This window comes from Cetorhinus maximus, chromosome 12 (genome assembly GCF_964194155.1).
Source record: "Cetorhinus maximus chromosome 12, sCetMax3.hap1.1, whole genome shotgun sequence".
NCBI classification, from domain to species: domain Eukaryota; kingdom Metazoa; phylum Chordata; class Chondrichthyes; order Lamniformes; family Cetorhinidae; genus Cetorhinus; species Cetorhinus maximus.
In genome coordinates, this window is record NC_135890.1 from 43884436 (window position 1) to 43908445 (window position 24010).

Sequence of the window (24010 nt, forward strand, 5' to 3'; positions counted from 1 at the left end):
ACCACGCACTGGGTGAATGCAAAACTCACAAAAGCTTCAGTACGGGATTGCAATTAACTACTTCAGACAGTTTTAAATTCATATTTCACATCTCAGAGATGGACTTATTCGGATCTAGACAGACTAGATAGATGGAAACTGTTCCCATTAGTAAAAAGGTTGAGAGCCAGAGGGCACGGATTTAAAGTGACTGGCAAAAGAATCAAAGGAGACATGACAAGGAATGTTTTTTTCACAACACCAAGTGGTTATGATCTGGAATGCACTGCCTGAAAGGGTGGTGGAGGCAGATACAAAAGGGAATTGGATAAGCATTTAAATGGAAAAAAAAATGTAGAGCAAGAGAGAAAGGGCTGGGGAATCAGGCTAGCTAAATTGCTCCTGCAGAGAGCCACCACATACTTGACAGGTTGTAATGCCTCCTTCTGTGCTGTAAAAAGCCCATAACCTTTCGTCTTAAATACACATTCACATCAAGAAAGCTGCTCCTTTGCAATTTATTTGAGAATACTTACCGAGATGATTCTCCGAGACTCTGAATGTTTCCAGCTTTGAGCACTGGATCAGAAATGTATCCACAATGGTGGAGATGCAATTCTGACTAAGGTCTAGTAGATTAAGCTCAGTCAAACACAACGAAGATACAATTGTCATCATTTTGTTTCTAAATTGTAGAGAAAAAGTATCCAATTTAAATAAGTTTCCAAAGCTACAAAAAAAATTAGTTCAAGGCATGCATATTCTAAATATTAAATCACATCAAACCCAAGATCTGAACTGGATCTCTCAGCTGTGACTTCTTCAACAATTATGTATGGGGCGGGCGGAAAATCCATTCTCAAATTATACAAACTTTACTGGCCGCAATTAATTCATTGGCCTCTACCTCAGATTTTATTTGAAAATAAATGGAATGTATGTTTTGATACTACAGCCACATGGAGATCTGTGCCAGTTCAGGTGGAGTAATATGCCCTCACAATTGGAATACAATCCTGTTGATAGCTGAGAAAAATCTCTCTGACCTGCGCAAGAATAATAAATGTTATACAACACAAATGAAAGAGAGTTTATTTTTTCAATTTACCTTACAAAACTGTTTTTATTCATTCATTGGATGTATGTGGGCTGGCAAAACTATCATCTATTACCAATCCTTAATGCCCTTAACTGGGTGGCTTGTTAGGCTATTTCACAGGGCAGTTAAGAGTCAACCACATTGCTATGGGTCTGGAATCACATATAGGCCAGGCTGGGTAAGGACAGTGGCTTTCCTTCCCTAAAGGACATTAGTGAACCAGATGGGTTTTCACAACAATCAATAGTTATATGGTCACCATTACTGAGACTAGTTATTTTATTCTAAATTTATTTAATTAATTGAATTTAAATTTCCCCATTCTGCATTGGAAGGATTTGAACTAATTTCTCTGGATCATTAGTAGAGGCTTCGATTACATTTTTATATTTTTATGATCCTACCTGTAATCAATAATGTACCAATGAACAGATCCATTGGAAACCAACGAATAACCAAGTTAAACTGAATTATGCAAATATTCCTAGATTAATATTAGGTCATTTAACTATTAAAGCACAGGAAACCTGATTCCAACTGATTTACCAATGCAGCGGTCTTTAAAGCTTTCTTCAGCCAGCTAGTATTTGAAGTAAGGCTTCTCCTTGCTCCAATGTGGAAAGAATTAGGAAATAACTTAAAAGTAGTAGAATAGAGTATATGAGTTAGAAAGCAATTAAAATGAAAGTTAAAATGAAAATAGCATGAATACATAAATTGGGAAGAAAAGAGAATAAAGGAAAAGAAAGCATTACAGTTTGTGACACCAAGTCAGGCCTTCCTGTAGTTAGTTTATTGGAAGCCATCATTTAGGCTAACTGGTGGAACCATATTCCTTCCAAGTTAGCTCTTTTCAAAAGGGTCATTCTGGGATCACTATGTAAGATTGGACTATTCATCTGAATTAGACAATTTAGCTCTGAAAAGCAAACAAAAAAACTCTCTTAACAGAGGTGCACAATTCATCACTCACCTACCCTGGTACTAAAGGAGCTCTATTGACATTTTTCACTGCAGCACGAGCTGACAGATGGATCTAAATTGTAGGTTGGGCTAAACAGAGAATAAAGAGCTAACTCAAACTTCAGGGATTAGTGAACACAATGGAATTTAACTTATACATTTGAAGGATCTGAGTGGGCCTGGGGGGAATGAAATTTTGCCACATACTGTCACAAACTTGGCATGAGTGCTTAGAAAAGTTCATAGAACTTGTGGAACAGCTTCCAACAAGCTGATATCTCAAGAAATAATGTTTAACTGAAATAAAGGTCCAAGATTGAGACTACAGCTTCATGGTAGCTGTTAAAGTGCAATACTTTTGTATTACTTTACATTTCAGGATTTTTAGTAATGCTTTGGGGTCACATTCCACAATTCAGTTTGTTTGTGAAAAGTGCAAACAAATGGCCTCATGCATGACATAGCGAACTAGTAACTTTGAGTATGCAGTGGATCATGAACTTGTCATGACTTAAGGTGCAGCTCTGGTCAACATCCCATAATTTGTACTTATTGCCAAAAATATTACATACAATAACTGAGTATTAATATTCCAAAGTATACTGAAAACTACTACATCAGGCTCCATTCAAGGCAAAATTAAAATTGTCAACATTTGAATTTAACATTCAGTTAAACCTGCTGTGATGGCGGTGTAATGGGCCTTTTCAATTCTAACTCACAATCCTGCAAATGAACATCACAAAGATTTGAACTAAAATTTAGGTTTCTGACGGTATACAAGACCGTTAGGAGCCCACTGGATGGAAAATTATTGCAATCCTTTCCACAGTGACAGAACTTATTGAATCTTGTGCCTTGGTGGCAAGAACTACTGTAAATGCAGCATTCAACATGTGGCCTGGGTAAACCATTATATGGTTTGAGCATGATGACCTCAGTTTATAGTTTACTAATTTGGCTGTATAATTCAATGTTTTGTTGACTATATCTTGGCACAGAATATAATCAGTGGGGAGTTTACTGTCACTCTGTCTCTTCCATAGCTAGTTGAGCTCCATTCATTATGTACTCAATTAATTTTGCCAGTTTGCATCCAGCTTAGCTCACTTGCGGTCCTTACGTCATTCCTTAGCTACTTTGTCAGACTCTATGGCTCTCCCCTTCCCCACCACTAACGCCATGTCACCCACACATCCTCTTCAACACATTTTCCCAGTCGTCATCGGGAAGCCAATCACATCATTTAGATTATTAAGAACACAGTGAGGTCCAGCACCAATCAGTAGAGAACTTCATTTGGTACATCCTTCAACTCAACATCATTCTTATTACCCACTTCCTCTCTTTCAGTCAATTTTTCAGCCACTTTCAAATTGCATTAAGCATATGCTATGCCTGAAACTTGTACAACAGACTTTCACCTGGAATCGCATTGTTAGTGCTTTGAGAATTTTAGCATTTATCATGTTTAAACAACTAGCAATCCCATTGGCAATAACCCGAGTAGGTTATCTGCAGGGAAAAAAACTTACCCTTTAAGTAACAGCTCTTCCAATTTTTCTGTGGCTTTACCAAGACAGTCTGGAAAAGAAGGGAGTTGGTTTTGTGACAAATTTAATTTTTTCAGGGTTGGGCACCTGGAGTTCAAACTCAGAGAATGACCAATGTTGTTTCTAGAGATATCAAGGAAGATAATGGACTGCATTTCCAGCATACATGAAGGAAAGGAGGTGAACTTGTTATTGCTTATGTCCAAGTCAGTCAGACACTTGAAAATCTAGGGGAAAAAAATAACAATTTCATGTTAGAGAAATGATGAATCCTATTTCAAAGCAAATCAATTATAAATGGTTTGTTTTCCCCATTAGGTTGCATTAGGGGCACTTACGTCTGTGCCAGCATTTTGCAATTTAACATGTCCTCAAAAGCTGACAGACTATTAATTTGACAAGTGTGCTACATGTGTCTAATGTGGTGTGATCATCATGTCACTTTCTAAACAAATCTGTAGCTTTCTTTGTGGAATGCCATAACCCAGTTCTCCAGAAAGACAGGGCCCAAAAACTGGCATGGGGATCACGAAGCAAGATTGCACCACATCCATTGTTTCCAAGGCAGGCAGTGCACAAACTTTATGCCATCTGCTAATTTAAATAATTGTAGCAGGCAGCCAAGCGTGCTTATAGAGTTGCTGCATGTCTGAGTAGGGGATGCACAATTGTAAGGCTAACATGAGTCAGTCTGCACTATAAAGCCAGCCTGCACCTCCTAGAGGGGAGGTATCTTGGGCAGGCACTGGAAGTCATGTAACAACTGATTCTGACCTGGAAAAGATAGAAGAATTGCACAACATAACAGAGAACATGCTCCAAGATTTTCTAACTACACTGGGGCCTTGTTGCAGGAGGTGGAGAGGAGCAGAGATGTGATCAATCTAAGGCAGCAAAGAGGCCCTCAAGACAAATTTTGCGCTCGGATCATAGAGCCATGGCACTTAATGCCAAGCGTCTAGACAAAGAACCTGCATACAGTACCAAAAAAATTCAATGATCCCCCACATACATGATCAAAGTCAGTGAACGCATCTTCATATGCTGTATCCCCCTCAGCTGCACCACTCGCCTCACACATTGTACAGTGCACTACATCTTGTCAATTAATCATGACTCATAACTAATATTCATAGGTACACTGCACCTTCACACATTTGGCAGAGCAGGCTCCACAGGCTGAATGGCCTAATGTTCCTATGTTCCTTAGCACTTTGCAAGTCTCATACCCACATCTCAAACCTTGCACCCACCATCAGCTATTCAAACATGACAGTCATATTACCTAAGCACATTGTACCATACTCACTGAAACATTCCCCTCTCTCTTGCAGAACAATATGGTGCACAAACACAGGCAGCAGCACCTATTAGGCAGACAGGTAGGACTACATTTTCTTTATCCTGATGGTAGAGAAGGTGCTCACCATCATTGGAGAAGCAGGGCCAAGGCTGTGGTCAGTGGTGGGGCTGAAACCATTGAAAGTGGTGGTAGCTGCTATTTTAAGAGCAAAAAGGCAGTGGGTGGGGCTGAAAAAATGGGCATTAAGGAGCTGAATGTAGCAGCCTCTTCTACTCAAATCAGTAGTGCAGTTAAGACTGCTGTCTAATATTCAAATCAGGTAATTCTCCAGTATTACAGGTTTCAGCATGGATATCAATAGGACACAATTCTCCTTTCCTTTCTCTTTTGGCTTTTCCCGTGTTACATGAGGTCGCCACAATGGCAGAACACAATTCTCATTGATTAAAAATGTCTGGAAACTATGGTGTCTAATAATTGTAAAAAAGATACATTACAGTTCTTACAGTGCACAAATCTTGGGAGAAGTGTGTTAAGTTATTTTGACTTAGGTCCAGTGTTTGTAGATGTGCAAGTTGTGCAGCAATACAACAATTCTGACTGAAAAAGTTTAGATTTTCTAAGTCATTTGCAGAAAGATCCAATGACCAGATGAATTCTGTCTCAGAAGCAAGCTGCAACAACTGGTTTTGTCCACTTCCAAAAGAGGGTCTTTTTGATGCACAACCTAGGATTAAGCATGCATAAAGTTTTTAAAAAGTTAGTTTCCTCACATTTTAAGAGTTATTCATGAATTTTCTGAGATAAATGAAACATATCAACACAAGAGAAAAAAGTTACTGTTCTAAACACCAAAGTAATCCCAATTGTTTTTTAAAAGCACATGCAGCCACTTTTAATTAACAGAATTTCAGAGGCTCTAAACCTTCTCCTCTCTTTCAAATCCATGTCAACCTGAGCAAATTATTTTCTCCGCTAGTAAACAAAATATATATAGAATGTTCCAAATGCAATTAGTCTGCTTGGGAGTTAATTGGGAGAATAAAATCTTGCACCATTCCTCATTCCAATTGAGGCACTGCACCTTCTGAACAATATTAATGTACTGGAGGGACTTTCAAAAATAAAATATCACGGATGGATTGGAAGGATTCATAGATGAGTTACAAGAGAGCCCAGGAATAAACGTTCCAAGTTAAAAACATGATACAGGTTTTCAAAACCTGAGGGCAGTACATAATATAAAATGGAGGCATATTGTTTAACAGAACTCAGGGGTGGCAGTGACATAGTGGTAATGTCACTGGATTAGTAATCCAGAGACTCAAACTAGTGCTCTGGGGACACACGTTCAAATCCCACCACTGGTGAGATTTGAATTCAATTAATAAATCTGGAATTTAAAGCTAGTCTAATGACCACGAAACCTCTGTCGATGTCATAAAAACCCATCTCTTTCACCAACACCCTTTAGGGAAGGATATCTGCCATCCTTACCTGGTCTGGCCTACATGTGACTTCAGGCCCACAGCAATGTGGATGACTCTTAACTGCCCTCTGCAATGGCCTAGCAAGCCACTCGATTGTATAAAACTGCTACGAAGTCTAAAAAGAGGAATGAAGCTGTATGGAACCGGCATTGACCTAGGCACCGGAAACAACAGCGGCACACCCAGCCCTGTCGACTCTACAAAGTCCTCTTTACTAACACCTGGGGGCTTGTGCCAAAATTGGGAGAGTTGTCCCACAGAATAGTCAAGCAACAGCCTGATGTAGTCATACTCACCATACTCACCAAATCATACCTTACAGACAATGGCTGGAATTTTACAGTCCCGTCACAGCAGTGACGTAGCCGTAAAATGTGGCGAGGCATTCTAAACTCCATTGACTTCGACGAGGCCATAAAATCCCACTGGTGTAAAATTCCACCAAAGTCCCAGACACCACTATCACCATCCCAAGACATATTCTGTCTCACCAACAGGATGGACCCACCAGAGGCTGCAGCACAGTGGTACACACAGTCAGGAGGGAGTTGGCCTGAGGGTCCTTAATATTAACTTTGGGCCCCATGAAATCTTATGGAATCAGGCCAAAAATGGGCAAGGAAACCTCCTGCTGGTTACCACTTATCATTCCCCCCTCAGCTGATGAATTAGTGCTCCTCCATGTTGATCATCACTTGGAGGAAGCACTGAGGGTAGAAAGGCACAGAATGTACTCTGGGCAGGGAACTTCAATGTCCATCACCAAGAGTGGCTTAGTAGCACCACTACTGACTGAGCTAGCCGTGTCCTAAAGGACATAGCTGCTAGACTAGGTCTGTGGCAGGTGGAGAGGGAACCAACAAGAGTGAAAAACCTCCTTGGTCTCGTCCTCACCAATCTACCTATCAAAGGTGCATTTGTCCTTGGCAGTATTGGTAGGAGTGACCACCGCAAAGTCCTTGTGGAGACGAATTCCCAACTTCACATTGAAGATACTCTCCATTGTTCTGTGTGGCAACAGATCTAGTAACCCAAGACTGGGTAACCATGGGCCATCGGCAGCAGAACTCTATACAACCATAATCTATAACCTCATAGCCCAGCATATCCCCTACTCTATCATTACTATCAAGCTTGGGGGGGTCAACCCTGGTTCAATGAAGAATGCAGGAGCGCATACCAAGAGCAGCACCAGGCATACCCAAAAATGAGGTGTCAATCCGTTGAAGCTACAACACAGCTACTTGCACCCCATACAGCAAAAGCAGAATACAATAGACAGAGCTAAGCGATTCCCACAACCAGCAGATCAACTCTCAACTCTGCAGTCCTGTCACAACCAGTCTTGAATGGTGGTAGACAAATAACTAACTGGAAGGGGAGGTTCCACAAATACACCCATCCTCAATGATGGAGGAGCCCAGCACATCAGTGCAAAAATGAAGGCTGCATCAATTGCAGCCATCTTCAGCCAGAAGTGCCGGGTGGATGATCCATCTCTACCTCCCCAGGCCTCCTCCTGAGGGCCCCAGCATCACACACCAGTCTCCAGCCAATATGATTCACTCCACGTGATATCAAGAAATGGCCGAAGGCACTGAATGCTGCAAAGGCTATGGGACCTGACAATATTCTGGCATTAGGACTGATGACATGTGCTCCAGAACTAGCCACATCCCTGGCCAAGCTGTTCCAGCATAGCTACAACACCGGCATCTACCCAGCAATTTGGAAAATTATGCAGGTTATATTCTGACCACAAAAAGCAGGACAAATCCAAATGGCCAATTACCGCCCTATCAGTCTACTCTCAATTATCAGCAAAGTGATCAACAGTATCATCGACAGTGTGATCAAATGCCACTTACTCAGCAATAACCTGCTCACTGACACTCGGTCTGGGTTCCAACAAGACCACTCAGCTCTTGACCTCATTATAGTTTTGGAACAAACATGGACAAAAGAGCAGAACTTCTGAGGTAAGGTGAGAGTGGCTGTCCTTGACATCAAAGCCACATTTGATCAAGTGTGGCATCAAAGAAGCCCTAGCAAAACTGAAATCAATATGAATCAAGGGGAAAACCTCTCCACTGGTTGGAGTCATACCTAGCACAAAGAAAGATGGTTGTGGTTGCTGGAGGTCAATCATCTCAGCCCCAGGACACCACTGCAGGAGTTCCTCAGGGCAGTGTCCTAGGCCAACCACATTCAGCTGTTTCATCAATGACCTTCCCTCCATCATAAGGTCAGAAGTGTGGATGTTGGCTGATGCACAATGTTCAGCACAATTCACGACTCCTCAGATACTGAAGCTGTCTGTGTCCATATGCAGCAAGAACTGGACAATATTTAGACTTGGTCTAATAAGTGGCAAGTAACATTTGCGCCAAGTGCCAGGCAATGACCATTTCCAACAAGAGAGAAGCTAACCATCTCCCCATGACATTCAATGGCATTACAATTGCTGAATCCCACGGTCTCAATATCCTGGAGGTTACCATTGATAAGAAATTGAACTGGACCAGCCATATAAATTCTGTGGTGACAAGAACAAGTCAGAGGCTAGGAATTCTGTGGAGGCTAACTCACTTCCTGACTCCACAAAGCCTGTCCTCCATCTACAAGACATGAGTCAGGAGTGTGATAGAATAGTCTCCACTGAGCTGAATAAGCGCAGCTCTGACACTCAAGAAGCTCATCGATGCCCAGGACAAGGCAGCTCACTTGACTGGCACCCTATCCACCATAATAACCATTCACTCCCTCTCCCATCAACACACAGTGGCAGCAGTGTGTTCAGTCTACAAGATGCAGCAACTCACCAAGACTTCTTCGATAGCACCTTCCAAACCCTCGACCTCTACCATCATGAAGGACAAGGGCAGCAGGTGCATGGGAACATCACCACCTTCAAGTTCCCCTCCAAGCCCCACCCTACTGACTTGGAATTATATCATCGTTCCTTGGCTGTCTCTGGACCAAAATCCTGGAACTCCCTTCCTAAAAGCACTGTGGGTGTTTCTACACCACATGGACTGCAGTGGTTCAAGGCGGCAGCTCACCACCACCTTCTTAAGGACAATTAGGGATTGGCAATAAATGATGGCCTCGCCAGCAACACCCACATCCCATGAACAAATATAAAAAAATACTGAAGTCAGAGCACGGAATTAGAAGACAAAGTCAAATTTTAAATGGTACGAAGCTTGTGGGGGAGAGCCAGAATCTACATCATCAGATAAGTATTAAAGTGGGTGGAACTGGCAGGCAAAAAAAGGTTCATACAGAAAACGGCAAATCCAGGAAATCTCTTCCCAAAGGAATGGTCAAATACGTGGATTGTATCTCTGGTGATGGCATTGGGGAACAAAAGACTCGGAATAATTCATAGACAGTCAATGCAGTGATAAAGGTAATGAAGGCTGTAGGTTTTTCTGAAACAATGAATTTTATATCAGTGCTGATTTGGAATGGCTTCACATAGTATTATTCAAAGATCAGATGTTTTTTTCGTTACCTGATTTATAAAACACATGAGAAATAGATCTCCGCCTTGGGTTAACTGCAGGCTCAACATCATCAAGTGAACTCTATCAGTGCAAATAAATTTGTTTAAAAAATGGATTAGTATCATTTGCACAAATTAATTCAGTTAATATTAACACTTTAAAAACGAAGTTATTGCATTTGCATACTACACAAAAATGCTCCTATTCATATTATTAGTGCCCAGAAGTTATGTTTTCTTACATAACAACAGGCACTGCTCATCAGAAGTAATTCTTTATAAATATGCTCATATAATAAAAAGGGCATTGTCATATAATGTTATCCTGTAATATGGAGACATCGGAGAAAGCGAAAAAAAGATTCATGAAGATCATAACAGAACTGAAAGGATATAGTTGTTAGGAAAGGCTGGAGGAGGCAGGGACTCTCTTTTTCCAGGCAAGCAAAGGCTGAGGTGTGATATGACAAAGGTCTTTAAGATTATGAAAGGGTTTGATAGGGTGGTTGCAGGGAAGATGTTTCCAATAGTGAGGGACACCAAATCTGGGGGGCCACAAATATAAAGGATTTTTATCAATAAAATCAATATCGAATTCAGGTGAAATTTGTCTACTCAAAGAGTAGTAAGAATGTGGATCTTGTTACCACAAGGAGTAGTTCAATAGCTTAGGCGCATTTAAGGGGCAGCTACATAAGCACAAGGGAGAAAGGAATAATAGGATATGCTTTTAGGGTTAGATAAGAGAGGGTTGGGATGAAGCTCATGTACAGCATAGACAGTTGGGCTGAATGGTCTGTTTCTGAGGTACAGACTCTACATTAACTATGGATCCACAGGAGGATATTCTGACCCAGCACGTGGTATAAATGCAAGAATCGTCATGAACTTGAAGTATACATAGTCCTGTTGAAGCACTCAAGCTAAAATCTTCCTATTTGTCCATTAAACCTATGCCCTGAAATGCATGGGGATCCACTCTGACAGCACAAACAAAGCTGTCAGCAGTGGCTCAGTTGGAAGCACACTCACCTGTGTGTCAGAAGTGGATTCAAGTTTCACTTCAGAGACTTGAACCGACACTCGGCTGAAGTACTAATAAAATTCTGCAACTCAAATGATCCACCATTAAAACAATTAGACACACCTACAGTAGCAGTTTTTCAACTGGCATAAAAGTGTTGCCAATTTGATTTGCCACAACTAAAATCTTTAAAACCACCACATGAAATAGCCCATTAAAATTATTTGGGACACTGTGCATTAGAGGCGCTACACGATTCCCACTGTATTGCTTTTAAAAAATTAGGAAATTCAATATGCATCAGTAGCTGATGTAGATGACTTGTTCATAAATTGAGTCTCAAACTTGTCCATGCAGCCAGAACTTGACCAGGCTCAATTCTTCCCATCGTATGTTTGAATTTCTAGTTTTGACGTGTTAACAGTTATTTCGAACCTTTAAATAATTGGAGCTATTTCAACTTGGATACTTCAAAGTTCAGTTTTTGGTGTGGAACTAGTGTTTTCTGTGTTTGTTGTAGAATCTTGATTATTCTCTACCAACCAGCAATTAGCAATGATCAATTAGAAAGTAAGCTGGAAACCAACGGTGGCGGGGGTGGAGGGGGGGGGGGTGGTGATTAATGTGACAACCAAAAATGGGAGACATACCAGATAGCATATTGATATTACTTTGTATTTTTTTTCTACTCCATTTAATTAACGTACCAGAGAGTTGTCGTGCCTCAAATTAACTGTAGACTCACTGTCCATTTCAGCATACAAGGAGTAGTTTGGATTTTGAACTACAACATAACTCCCTAAATTTATAAAGAAAAGAAGTGCTTTTGGATATGTGCAATCAATGAGGAAATGGAAATACAGAGAAACTGCTTTGTAGCACACATTCAACACAACCAACCTTACTGCAATTCAAATATAGCCTAATTGTGGAAGGAAAGATTGAAAAAAGTTTGAATTTCTCTGCTCAGCCATGCAGTTTATGTTCACAACAAGTAAAAGTTTCAGAAATGCAAACTTTTAATACTCAAATATGCCACACATCAATGTTCGTTTGGTTTACGTATGCAAATACACACACAAACTCTCCCTTTACATTTCAGTCATCAAAAAATAATGAACACCCCAGAGCAAATTTGTAGATGTGTTAATGAATTTTGACATAATTTCTACGACAGGGCCATGCACTAAACATTATTGGTAAAATTTCATACAAAAAAATTTGTTCTTTTTAACAACTGCAAGCAAAATAGTTGTAATTGTCAATGGAACAAGCAAGTGACAGCATAAAGTCATGTTCAAAATAATTGTCTGCATTTCTAACAGCCAAGACTAACTCATGACTTGATGACAGTGCTTCGTGCCTGTAAAAAAAAAACAAAGACCTACAATGAACTGGTGATAAAGCAAAAAACTAAAATCAGCAATTTGTTTGAGCATCTATCACAAGCAAACCTTCACTTTCCAAGTCATCAAATAGGCTGCTTTCTTCTGTATCAGTCGCTGACACATCCGATAACGCAGTGCAATCATTGCTCTTGTCCAATGCTTCCTCAGAGTAGCTCAATTCAGAACTTGTACTTGGATTTTGCATTACTGTCAGTGGCAACTCTGACCCATCCTTTAGCAAAAGTTTTGTCAAGGAAGCATCTGTGGCTATAGAGCATGGAAGTTATAATCATTAGTTTGTCAGCTGTTAAAAAAAATGCTGCAAAACCTGTCCAGCAATAGACATTTATATGCAAAGGCACATGTTTCTTAGCCCGTCATGGTAGCAAATTAGCAGAAAGGGTAGGAAGTTCTGATGTCACTACTGTATTTACTAGTTCAGGAATTTCTGCCAACAGCATGGGCCACATTGGTCTGCCTCCAGAAGTAAAGCAACTGGAGTTGTGACAGGCTGTAAGAAAATCATTTTTAGTATCTCTTATGAACTGGAAAAGGGGAAGGGGTGGGAAGTTGGGGGGAAAGAACAAGGTATTATTGTAAATTGGAAGATGAAATGATTGCTACAGAATTAGAGGCAGCAAGGTTTCCTCTTTGGGCAAGGAAGAAGAAATTAAAAATGTGCCTCTGTAAACCAGGAGAGGGGAAATAGGAAGTTATGAACTGATTGAAGTTGACGTGTTGGGTTTCTCAGCAAAAAGGAGACAGTGACTTTTCAGATTGGCTTTGGGGATGGGGTTGTCTAATTTGTTTATTCAATATGGATTAGCTGAAAATATACTTATTTTTAAAATTGAAAAGGATGACAACTGTGAAGTAAAAACATGCTGTGAACTAGAACATACCCTTTGAGAAATTCAGAGTACAAAACGTTTTTAGGTTCGCATGCCCAGGTCCTAAATACCAGTATGCACAAGAGATGCGTCAACATTTAGGAACAATGTGTACGCCTCTGAACCTTTTACAAATCCCACTTAAAATCATATTGGGAGAACAGCTTGGTTATACTTTTTCCCCAAATGCATGAAGTGATGACTTGCAGAAATAGGAATCTCAATTTTCCCTGGGTTACAGGGTTTGATGTTTGTTAAAGCCGACAAAAGATGATCAACACACCTAAAAATAGCCACTATATGAATAATCCAATGCATTATAAAATATAAAAACAATGGGGAACTAATGCTATATACACGGTGAATTAAGAAATGATTCAAATACATAGTTTTGACTGAAGTTTCTAGGAATAGGTGGTGCCACATAACATTAAGTTTGATGATGTCTTGAATAAAGATGGCAGAGTGTTTGGGTACCAGCACTAATGTATGTCTTATAATTCAGATAAAATCCTCATTCCACTGAGCCCTGATGTCAGCTGCATCTTGTGATGCCAAGCAGCCGGGAGCCTCAGTGCAAAGTGTAAGGTGGGGGGGGCGTTGGGTGGTGAAAATCAGACTGTAGGCAATCATCAAGCTATCAAACTGCCTCAACAGACACCTGAGCAGTGAGGTCAGAACTGCACTCTTAAGCCTTGCAACAGGGAATATAGTAAATATAGTAAAGAGTCTGAAAAGGAGGCAAAAATAAGAAAGAAAAACCCGCTCAGAAAATATTAGTTATACTCTTCACTGGCATTAACTGTAAAACCTATAACAGTTAAACCATTTTTTCATATACTTACTCAGCTCTCGTTTTGAAATGGGGAACTTTTCATCAGGAAACAATGCACGTAACCAAGCAGCTTCAATCTTTCCCATATGAAATCCACCCAGGCAAATGGCCTTATTGTTTTGGTCCAATCCAAGTTTTCTTAAAAGCAAGCTTATGATTTTGTCATCACCCATCTTAATGCTGGCTTCTAATGCTTTCTGAATATCTTGCTCGCGTGCTCCACTGTTAAGCAAAAGCTCCACTAACAATGGGTTGCTGCTTTGCTTACAAGCCTATGAAAATCATTAAGAAGTTGTTAAAATTCAAGTGCTATTAACTTAACCAAGCATAAGTGCAGGGAGCAGTTTTTATTCTTCTCAGGGTCCAAAAAGCACAATGCACTTACTCCCCACATAATGAGGGGAGTTTTAACATGAAGGACTGCACAGGTTTAAATACGGGTTACAGGTTGCCAGTGGTGAGTGGGTTAAACCTGGCAAAAATGCAAGCAAATCAGTTGGCTCAAACACACTGACTGCTACAATTAACTCGGGGGCCTAATCGTCTGGTTTCTGATTTAAAAATGTTAATCACTCAATTGGAACAATATTTCAACACACTTAACTTTAATATCATGTCCATAAATTTCCTAGGCTTCCTGAATCTCAACATTGGGAGCAAGACAAGAATACAATGGCAAGTGAAAGGGTTGATTAAAACTCTGCAGATACGGCAATAAATTCTCAGAACTCAGCCACTTTTTTTTTTAAACCTGCTAGTGGAAAATTGGGTAGCAGGGATATCGGAATGATCCCAAGGGTGAGGTCAGCCTGCCCTTTTGCAAGCCCCAGGTCCAGCTGATCTAGTTAGTCGTACCCGGAAGGGTCCCATGCTCAGGGTTACATGTGATGACCAATGGCAGATCCAGCAGATTCTACAGCAGTGAAGGAGGAGGAGCTACAACTTCAGAGAACAATGGCTGGCTGTTGAGAAGTGGAGGATCCTCTGGGAAGAGAGTTTGGTGATTCCTCCAAACACATGAGAAAGGCAATGGGAAACCCCCTAAGACTTCCCTTTTCTCTCGTCAAATGTGGTCAGTACAAACAATTCTTATTTAGACAACATAAATGGGGTTGGCGCCACTCATCAGTAACTTATTCGGTGCAGACATCCATGAACAGAAGGTCAGTCTGGACCATCATCATGGTACTGTGCAAGCCTCAAAAGCTGTAAGAACAAGTACAAGAAAAAAAACTGACACCAAAATATTGCTTGGAACATTAGAATATTACATCAAGCAGAAAATGTCATTCAAGAAATATGCAGATTGTCAATCAACATTCTTGGTTTGTATGAAGAAAGATGGATGGGAGCTGGGAAGTGCCAACACAATGATGGAGTCATTATCTATTCAGGTGGCAAGCAACATGAAAAATGAGTCTCAGTGGGCCTTGAACAAAAACACTGCAAGGCCCTTTTAGGATACTGGGCTATATCTGAGGCAATGCTCATCGTCAGAATACCAGGTACTCCTTTCAACTTAAGCATTAGACAAGTTTATGCCCCAACCCAAAGTGCGTCAGATGAAGACCTTGAAGTCTTCTATGAACAACTAGATCAAGCAAGGAAACAATGCAGTTCTCAAAATATCACCATTGTCATGGGAGATCTCAAATGCAAAGGTAGGGAGTTCTCATGTACAAGATATTGTTGGCCCACATGGTCTTGGAGAATGCAACAACCGAGGTGACATATGGGTTGATTGGTATTGTTGGAACAATCAAGTTATTACAAAAGTATGGTTTTAAGCATCACCCCAGGCAAAGCTGGGCATGGAAAAGTCCTAGCAATCAAACAAGAAATCAGGTCAACTTTATAACAGGCATTGCAGAAACTTCATTAAACAGTAAAATCCTATCCTGGAGCAGAATGTGACAGCGATCACATACTAGTGGTTGCCACAATGAACATCAAGCTGAAAATTCCTAGTAAAGTAAAAGGGAAGCCAAGGAGACTGGATCTTTAACGACTGAAAGAGCTTGTCATTAAACACGTTCCAAGTAGAGGAAAAGAACCACTTTGCAGCATTGCAAGGGGAAGGAACATCAAGAGGAGTTCAACATGTTCAAGGAGGTCTTGATGGAAAGTACCAAAGTTAAGGTTCTGACAAAAGTGAAGCGTTTCAAGCAAAAATGGATGACAGAAAAAAAATCATGGAGTTGATGGAAGAAAGGAGAAAAGTGAAACAGTCAGAATCGGAATATAACAAACAGAACTAAGAAATAAAAAGGAAATGCATTGAAGAAAATGAAAAATGGTTGAATGATAAATGCAAAATTGAGACAATGAATATTTTGCATCCTAAAGAAATTCACCATGTTGCTAATGAAATTTCTGGAAAGAGAACAGTTTGTAGCTCTAGTGGATGCTTGAAAGCAAGGAGTGGTTTGATTTTATTAGACAAAGGAAAAAAAATCAGAGAAAGAAAGTTGTGAATATGTAGGAAAATTGCACAACGATGACAGAGGGCCTTGACCATGAATCAAAAATGATGACACAGGAGAGAAGTGGAACTTGTGCTAAAGATAAAGAATGGGAAAGCACCAGGACCGGATGAAACAACAAAAGAGATTGTTGAAGCAACAGGAGAGCTAGGAACTGAAAAACTGACTATTATCACCAACAACATCTAGAACACTGCCATTATCCCTGAAGATCTACCAAAAGTCTGTTTTTAATCACTTTGCAAAGAAACCTGGTGCAATAGAATGTGAGATATATCGAACAATCAACCTAATGAGTCACGTAGTAAAGATTATCTTCAGAACCCTACTGGCCAGAGTTAGAGAGAAAAATAAAACAGACATTTCAAAGTAAAGGAACATGAAATGCAATGTGTCTTTTAAAATACCTGGAAGAGCCACTGAAATGTAAAACTACCACTACCTATGTTTCACTGATTATACTAAAACATTTAATAAAAGTCCAACACAATCATCTCATTGAAGATATTAACATTGATGGGAAAGATCTTCAATTCATCAGGAATATTTACTGGAAGCAGGTAGTGATGATCAGATATGAGAATGAACTTGGTGATTGGAAAGTGATCAAAAGAGGAGTTAGACAAGGTTGCGATCTCTCACTGGACTGTTTCCCCCTATACAGTGATTGCATTCTCAGAGGAATTGAAGGGTTGGATGGTAAGATAGGAGGGAGAACCATCAACAATATCCACTATGCCAAGGACACCTTAGTTATAGCAACAAATGAAGACGACTTGCAAAAAATTAATCGATACAGTTGTAAAGGAAAGTGGTAGATATGGGCTTACACACAACTGCAAGAAAATGTACACTATTGCCAAAACAAAGAAATGAAATAAATGGAAGCAAGTTAGAACACATCAATCAATTCATCTAGGAAGCACAGTAACATCTGATGTCAAAAGCAGTACTGAAATCTGAAAAAGTATTGCACAAGACAAAAGTGTTTTTTAAAAATTAAGCAACATTCTAAGAAACGTCAGCTTGAGTCTTGAAATGAGAGTCAGTGTACTAAAATGTCTGGTCAGTAATGAATTATGGATGTGAAGCTTGGAGCGTTGGGAATGAGTAAGAAAAAAAAACCCAACAATTTTGAAATGTGATACTTAAGAATGATCGCAAGGGTAAGCTCGGTGGAACAAAAAACTAAAGTGGTACTGAATGGGGCTGGAAAAACAAGAGAAGTCTTAAATAATACCATAAGATGACAAATCAAGTTCTTCACATATGTTATCTGTGTAGAAGGATTGGAATGCTTAATCACCACTGGAAGGGTATTGGAAGAAGAGCGAGAGGCCGACAGTGAAGGAAGCAGCTAGACAACATTAAAGCCTGGCTTAACCAGAACTCCAACAACGAAGTCATCTGCAGTTACTATGATTGGAAAGTCTGGAAGACCATGGTCACTTAGGCCACTCAGCATGGCATTTAGACAATGATGACTAGTGGGAAAGGGTTTTCCCACAATAATTTTGCTGAGAATTTACTTCCTACACTTTGGAGATTTCCAGAAATCAGGTCTGGCCAGGTGTCACCCTGAATGTTTAGATTTGGACCTTGACAATATAACAATCAGCAACCGCATGGTGGGTTGGGGGGGCAGTGGGATTTGCGGAGGGGGGGTGGCAGGGGTTGTAGAGGTTATTGGTCGAAGGTAGGTTACAGGGTTAGCTTGTCGGGCCTGGAAGAAACACTTCTGCTTATGACCCACAAGCAATGCTGCAAATATGCTTATGGATCTAGCCTTTCTCATTCCTTTTACCTGCCGGGTTTCCCAAGGCCCAGGAATCCCAGCTATCAGAAGTTAAAAATAGAAATCTTGTTAAAACAGAGGCATATAACCTCCTTAAAAGACTTTAATGACTGACCTGCCTGCCGAGAGTGGGTTAGTCACCTACTTCTCATTCTTCCTCACCTCCATTAAAACCTGAAGTGGCCAAATTTGAGGCAGATTGGATTCAGGTTTCAATTTTTTTTTCAACATTTTAACCCAATCCAAATTCTCTAATTTTCGAGAGATAAAATTACTCTCATAGTTACAGCTGACTTAATATTTGAACAAAATTACACTTACCTGATAAATCAACGATTCATTTTTAGACTTGTGATTGATGTCGGCTTTCAAGAAGATTAAGTATTCTACCATCATGACATTGTTTTCTGAGCAAGCATTCTCAAGCATCTGATTTCGTATTCCACGATCAATGGCCAACTTGCACAAACATTTGCAGAGGAGGCTCTGCAGCTAATCATTTCAAAAGAAGCAGCATGAAATAATTGCTAAAACTATATTAAAAGTAAAGCTTGCTAAACTTTTAAAAACAAGGTGGAAATTTAAAATAACCTGCTTGTTTCTGCAATCTGCCATCTGATGAAAAATAAATCTGTCAATGCCTTCCTTGAAGAAAATTCCAAAAGCAGATGGTACGGTTTTAAAATACATCAAGACTGCTTGAAAACCCTAAAAAGTAAGGTTTTTAATTACAATTTGATAAGCATTTCTACTGTATGCAAAATTACTTTCAACATCTTGATTCATTAAGGCTGCCCTTGAAATTTTAGGCTAAGAAATTCTGAGGAAGTTACATTTGCGGTTCAGTTTTGTCAAGATCTCTGTAGTAACGTACTTGTTGAAAAATCACAATGCTGATTAAACATTTGAAACATGTGAATGATACAGGTGATGACCAGAGGTGAGTTGGTATATTTACTCACATCAAACTCCCCATACCTTTCAAAAATAATTAATAAATACAAAACAATGTAAAGAAATCGTATAAATGTTCCAATATTACATAAATGGTTGAAATCATATAAAAAGTGGGGCAATACGCAATGTTTTGCCAACCAGATGATACTTTACTACCAAGACAGATGACTTCACTTTTACACTGCCAATGTAAACACAAAGGTATAAATGACAAAGGCCCTTCGGCCCATTCAGCTCATTCTTCAATGGAAAGGTATGGTCTCCCATCATGGTACTGTGTGGAAAAATGCTTAACGACAGTATTGTTTCATTGTATCCTTGTTCCCGTCATGCATTAACCTGATATGTGGCTTGAGTGACATTGATAATCTATAGACCAATGTGGTACTCAGATTCATAGAAAGATACAGCACAGCACAGAAGGAGGTTATTTGCCCAATTTTGCCTGTGTCAGCTCTTTGTTAGAGCTTTCCAAATAATCCCACTCTTCTGTTTTTTCCCCCATAGTCCTGCAAATGTTTTCCCTTCAAGTATCTAATTGCCTTTTGAAAGTTAATATTGAATTTGTGTCCATGACCTTTCAAGCAATGCATTCCAGATCACAACAACTCATTACACTTCTGGTTCTTTTGCTAATCATCTTAAATTTGTGACGCTGCAAACAGTTTCCCCTTATTTACTCTATTAAAGCTATTGGTTATTTTGAACACCGCTATCAAATCTCCTCTTAACCTTCTCTGCTCAAAGGAGAACAACTCCAGCTTTTTCATTTTTCCCACATAACTGGTGTCCTTCATTCCTGGTGCCATTTGAGTAAATCTTTTCTGCACCCTCCCCAAGCCCTAGGCATCATTCAGTTGTGGTGCCCAGAATTGAACACAAACTCTAGCTGTGGCCCAAATGGTCTCAAAGGTTTAGCATAGCTTCCATGCTTTTGTTCTCTTTTCATGTGTGCTCTTACTGTGGACTGAGCCCTCACTTCAAAAAGTAGGTTGGGACTGTGCAAAATTAATATAGGCTCATCTGAGACAAGCAGAGAAACATTAACTGCCCATTAGTCTGAATTAAATTCAAGTTCACATCCAGAATTCAAGAGAACGCACTTCCATTGTAAGTACTGGGTCTCCAGAGATACCTTCAATGGTGATGCTTACTTCCAAAAGTGAAACCTGTACAGCTTCAATGCCAAAGATAGCTTACCATCCCCAGTATCTATGTGTGCAAAAGCATAACCCAGAAGAAGCGGCCTTGCATCTACCTTATCACACAAACTGGATATCATGCCTTTGACATGTGCTTCTTCAATCTTTTCCACAGCAGACTTTGAAAACACTGTTTTAGACATCAGATATTGATCATAAGCTTTTCTTTTCTGCAGGAATTGAATTTATAGATTGGATTCACGTAATTCAAAATCAGTTCAATTTGTCTTGGTGTCACAAAAAATGCTGAACAGTCTAAGGTTCAAATGGAAAATCTGTGAATCATCTTGCTTAAACGAAACAAATCCTGACTGCCTTTGTATGCTAAATTTCAGAGCCGAATCAAAAAACCTGAATGGCTTTCCGAGCCTTTGTTATTTTTGCCCAGAAGGGAAGGTGTGCCAGACCATGCCTGCAAAGTACCTGGGACTGGAGACTTCATGCGCATAGGGTGTAAGGTGTTTTCTGATTAAAAGATAAACCAAAGTGTCAAACCTTAAAGAAACTTAACTCATCAGCACATAATTAATCCTCATTTTAACCAAAACTAGGAATATGCCTTGTTTTAAACAGCCAAAACTGAAAATTGTGCAACAAAGATTAAAATCAGCCCCTAAGGTAACATTACCATTTCTTATTTAGCTTTTATGCAATCACATTTTTACAATAACCTACCTGTATTTGCATTTCTATGTCATCTTCATATCTGCCTAATGCTTCCAACAAAATCTCTGCCACCAAAACCAAGAGTGTATGATATAAATCTTTCTTCGGAACAAGGAACCCCAGAAGTTTCAGACACAGGTACAGAATTTCTAAAACAAAAAAGTGTGAAACACATTGAATGAATCATTGAGAGAAACATTGAATGCTTGCCAATAGTTATTCGCTATATTCAATTCTGTTGGCACACTGGAGCAACTACACATGCACAAAACACCACAATTAGCTGTTTTTAGTTATGGTTATATCTCATAATAAAATGGTTATACATCAGTTGAGCAATCTCCCCAGCATATTTTCACAGCAACTCCCAGCCTCACGAGCTCTACAAAGTTAACAGCAGGTAGATTATAAGTACAACATCATGTCCAAGTTACACACCACTGAGTTGTGCAATTGCACTCTGTGGTATCCTCATCTTGCAAGGTAAAAATCATGGAATTTCCTGCCCACATTGAAGGAACAATATTAGCACAAGGACTGTAGTAGCTAAAGAAAAAGGCCGACTACCATTTTTAAAGGGCAAGTAGGCATGAGCAAAAAATATAGCTTTGCTCACATCCCAAGAGCAAACAGAAACACATGATCATATAGTGGGCAGGCAGTGGCATTGTGGTATTGTCACTGGACTGGTAATCCAGAGATCCAGGGAAATGCTCTGGGAACCCTGGGTTCAAATCCCAGGATGGCAGATGGAATCTGGAATTAAAAGTCTAATGATGGCCATGAAACCAATATCAGTTGTTGTAAAAACCCATCTGGTTCACTAACGTACTAATGCCCTTTAGGGAAAGAAACCTGCCATCATCACCTGGTCTGGCCTACATTTGACTCCAGATCCATAGTAATGCGGATGACACTTAAATGCCCCCTGAAATAGTCGAGCAAGCCACTCAGTTGTATTTTTTTTATTCATGCAAAGCTGTGGGTTTCGCTGGCTAGGCCAGGATTTACTACCTATCCCTAGCTGCCCTTGAGAAGGTGGTGGTGAGCTGCCTTCTTTAACCGCTATAGTTCATTTGGTGTAAGTACACCCACAGTGCTGTTAAGAAAGGGAGTTCCAGAATTTTGACCCAGCGACAGTGAAAGAATGGTGATATATTTCCAAGTCAGGATGGTGAGTGACTTGGAGGGGAACTTCCAGGTGGTGGTATTCCCAGCTATCTGCTGCCCTTGTCCTTCTAGATGTTAATGGTTGTGGGTTTGGAAGGTGCTGTCATAGGAGCCTTGGTGAATTCCTGCAGTGGATCTTGTAGATGGTAAACACTGCTGCTACTGTACATCAGTGGTGGAGGGAGTCAATGTTTGTGGATGTGGTGCCAAACAAGTGGGCTGCTTTGTTGTGGATGGTGTCAAGCTTCTTGAGTGTTGTGGGAGTTGCACTCCAGGCAAGTGGGGAGTATTCCATTACACTCCTGACTTGATCCTTGTAGATGGTGGACAGGCTTTGGGGAGTCAGGTGGTGAGTTACTGGCCACAGGATTCCTAGCCTCTGAGCTGCTCTTGTAGCCACAGTATTTATATGGCTAATCCAGATCAGCCCCAGGATGTTGATAGCGGGGGGTTCAGTGATGGTAATGCCATTGAACGTAAAAGGGAGATGGCTAGATTCTCTCTTGTTACAGATGGTCATTGCCTGGCACTGTGTGGCGTGAATGTTATTTGCCACTTGTCAGCCCAAGCCTGGATATTGTCCAGGTCTTGCTGCATTAGGACATGGACTGCTTCAGTATTTCAGGAGTCGCAAATGGTGCTGAACATTGTGCAATCATCAGCGAACATCCCCATTTCTGACCTTATCTTGGAAGGAAGGTCATTGATGAAGCAGCTAGAAAGTCAATAAAAAAATAATAAAACCGGAATGGACCACCAGGCATCGACATAGGCACAGCAAACCCAGCCCTGTTGACCCTGCAAAGTCCTCCTTACTAACATCTGAGGCTTGTGCCAGCCTGACATAATCATACCTTACAGATAATGTCCCAGACACCAGCATCACATTCCCTGGATATGTCCTGTCCCACCAGCAGGACAGACCCAGCAGAGGTGGCAGCACAGTGGTATACAGTCAGAAGGGACATACCCTGGGAGTTCTCAACATCGGCTCTGGGCCCCATGAAGTTCTCATGGCATCAGGTCAAACATGGGCATGGAAACCTCCTGCTGATTACTACGTACTGCCTCCCCACCTGACTCAGCTGATGAATCCTCCTCCATGTTGAACACCACTTGGAAGAAGCACTGAGGGTGGCATGGGCACAGAATGTGCTCTGGGTGGAGGACTTCAATGTCCATCGCCAAGAATGACTCAGTAGCACCACCACAGACCGAGCTGGCCAAACCCTAATGGACATAGCTGCAAGACTGGGTTTGCAGCAGGTGGTGAGGGAGCGAACAAGACGGAAAAATATACTCAACTTCATCCTCGCCAGCCTGCCTGCCGCAGATGCAATTGTCCACGACAATATTGGTAGGAGTGAACACTGTACAATCCTTGTGGAGATAAAGTCCCATCTTCACATTAAGGATGCTCTCCATTGTGTGGTGTGGCACTACCACCATGCTAAATTAATAGATTTCGAACAGATCTAGCAACTCAAGGCTGGGCGTCCATGAGGCATTTTGGGCCATCAGCATCAGCAGAATTGTGCTCAACACAACCTGTAACCTCATAGCCTGGCAATTCCCCTACTCTAGCATTGCCACAAAGCCAGAGGATTAACCCTGGTTCAATAAAGAGTGCAGGAGGGCATGCCAGGAGCAGCACCAGGCATACCTAAAAATGGGTTGTCAACCTAGTGAAGCTACAACACAGGAT

General features: G+C 40.5%; 1 protein-coding gene across 4 annotated transcripts in view; it reads right to left on the bottom strand.

Annotated features, from left to right (window-relative positions):
- Positions 1-24010, bottom strand: part of lrrk2 (leucine-rich repeat kinase 2) — a 210058-nt gene that overhangs the window by 77285 nt on the left and 108763 nt on the right. For all 4 annotated transcript variants that reach the window (XM_078553512.1, XM_078553511.1, XM_078553513.1 and 1 more), the window contains 10 exons: positions 21145-21284; positions 18902-19018; positions 18632-18802; positions 14043-14304; positions 12374-12574; positions 11627-11718; positions 9905-9977; positions 5404-5624; positions 3577-3821; positions 516-664 (listed from right to left, as the gene is read on the bottom strand). In XM_078553512.1, coding sequence (XP_078409638.1) covers positions 516-664; positions 3577-3821; positions 5404-5624; positions 9905-9977; positions 11627-11718; positions 12374-12574; positions 14043-14304; positions 18632-18802; positions 18902-19018; positions 21145-21284 — 1671 coding nt within the window. The remainder of the gene's footprint in view (positions 1-515; positions 665-3576; positions 3822-5403; positions 5625-9904; positions 9978-11626; positions 11719-12373; positions 12575-14042; positions 14305-18631; positions 18803-18901; positions 19019-21144; positions 21285-24010) is intronic.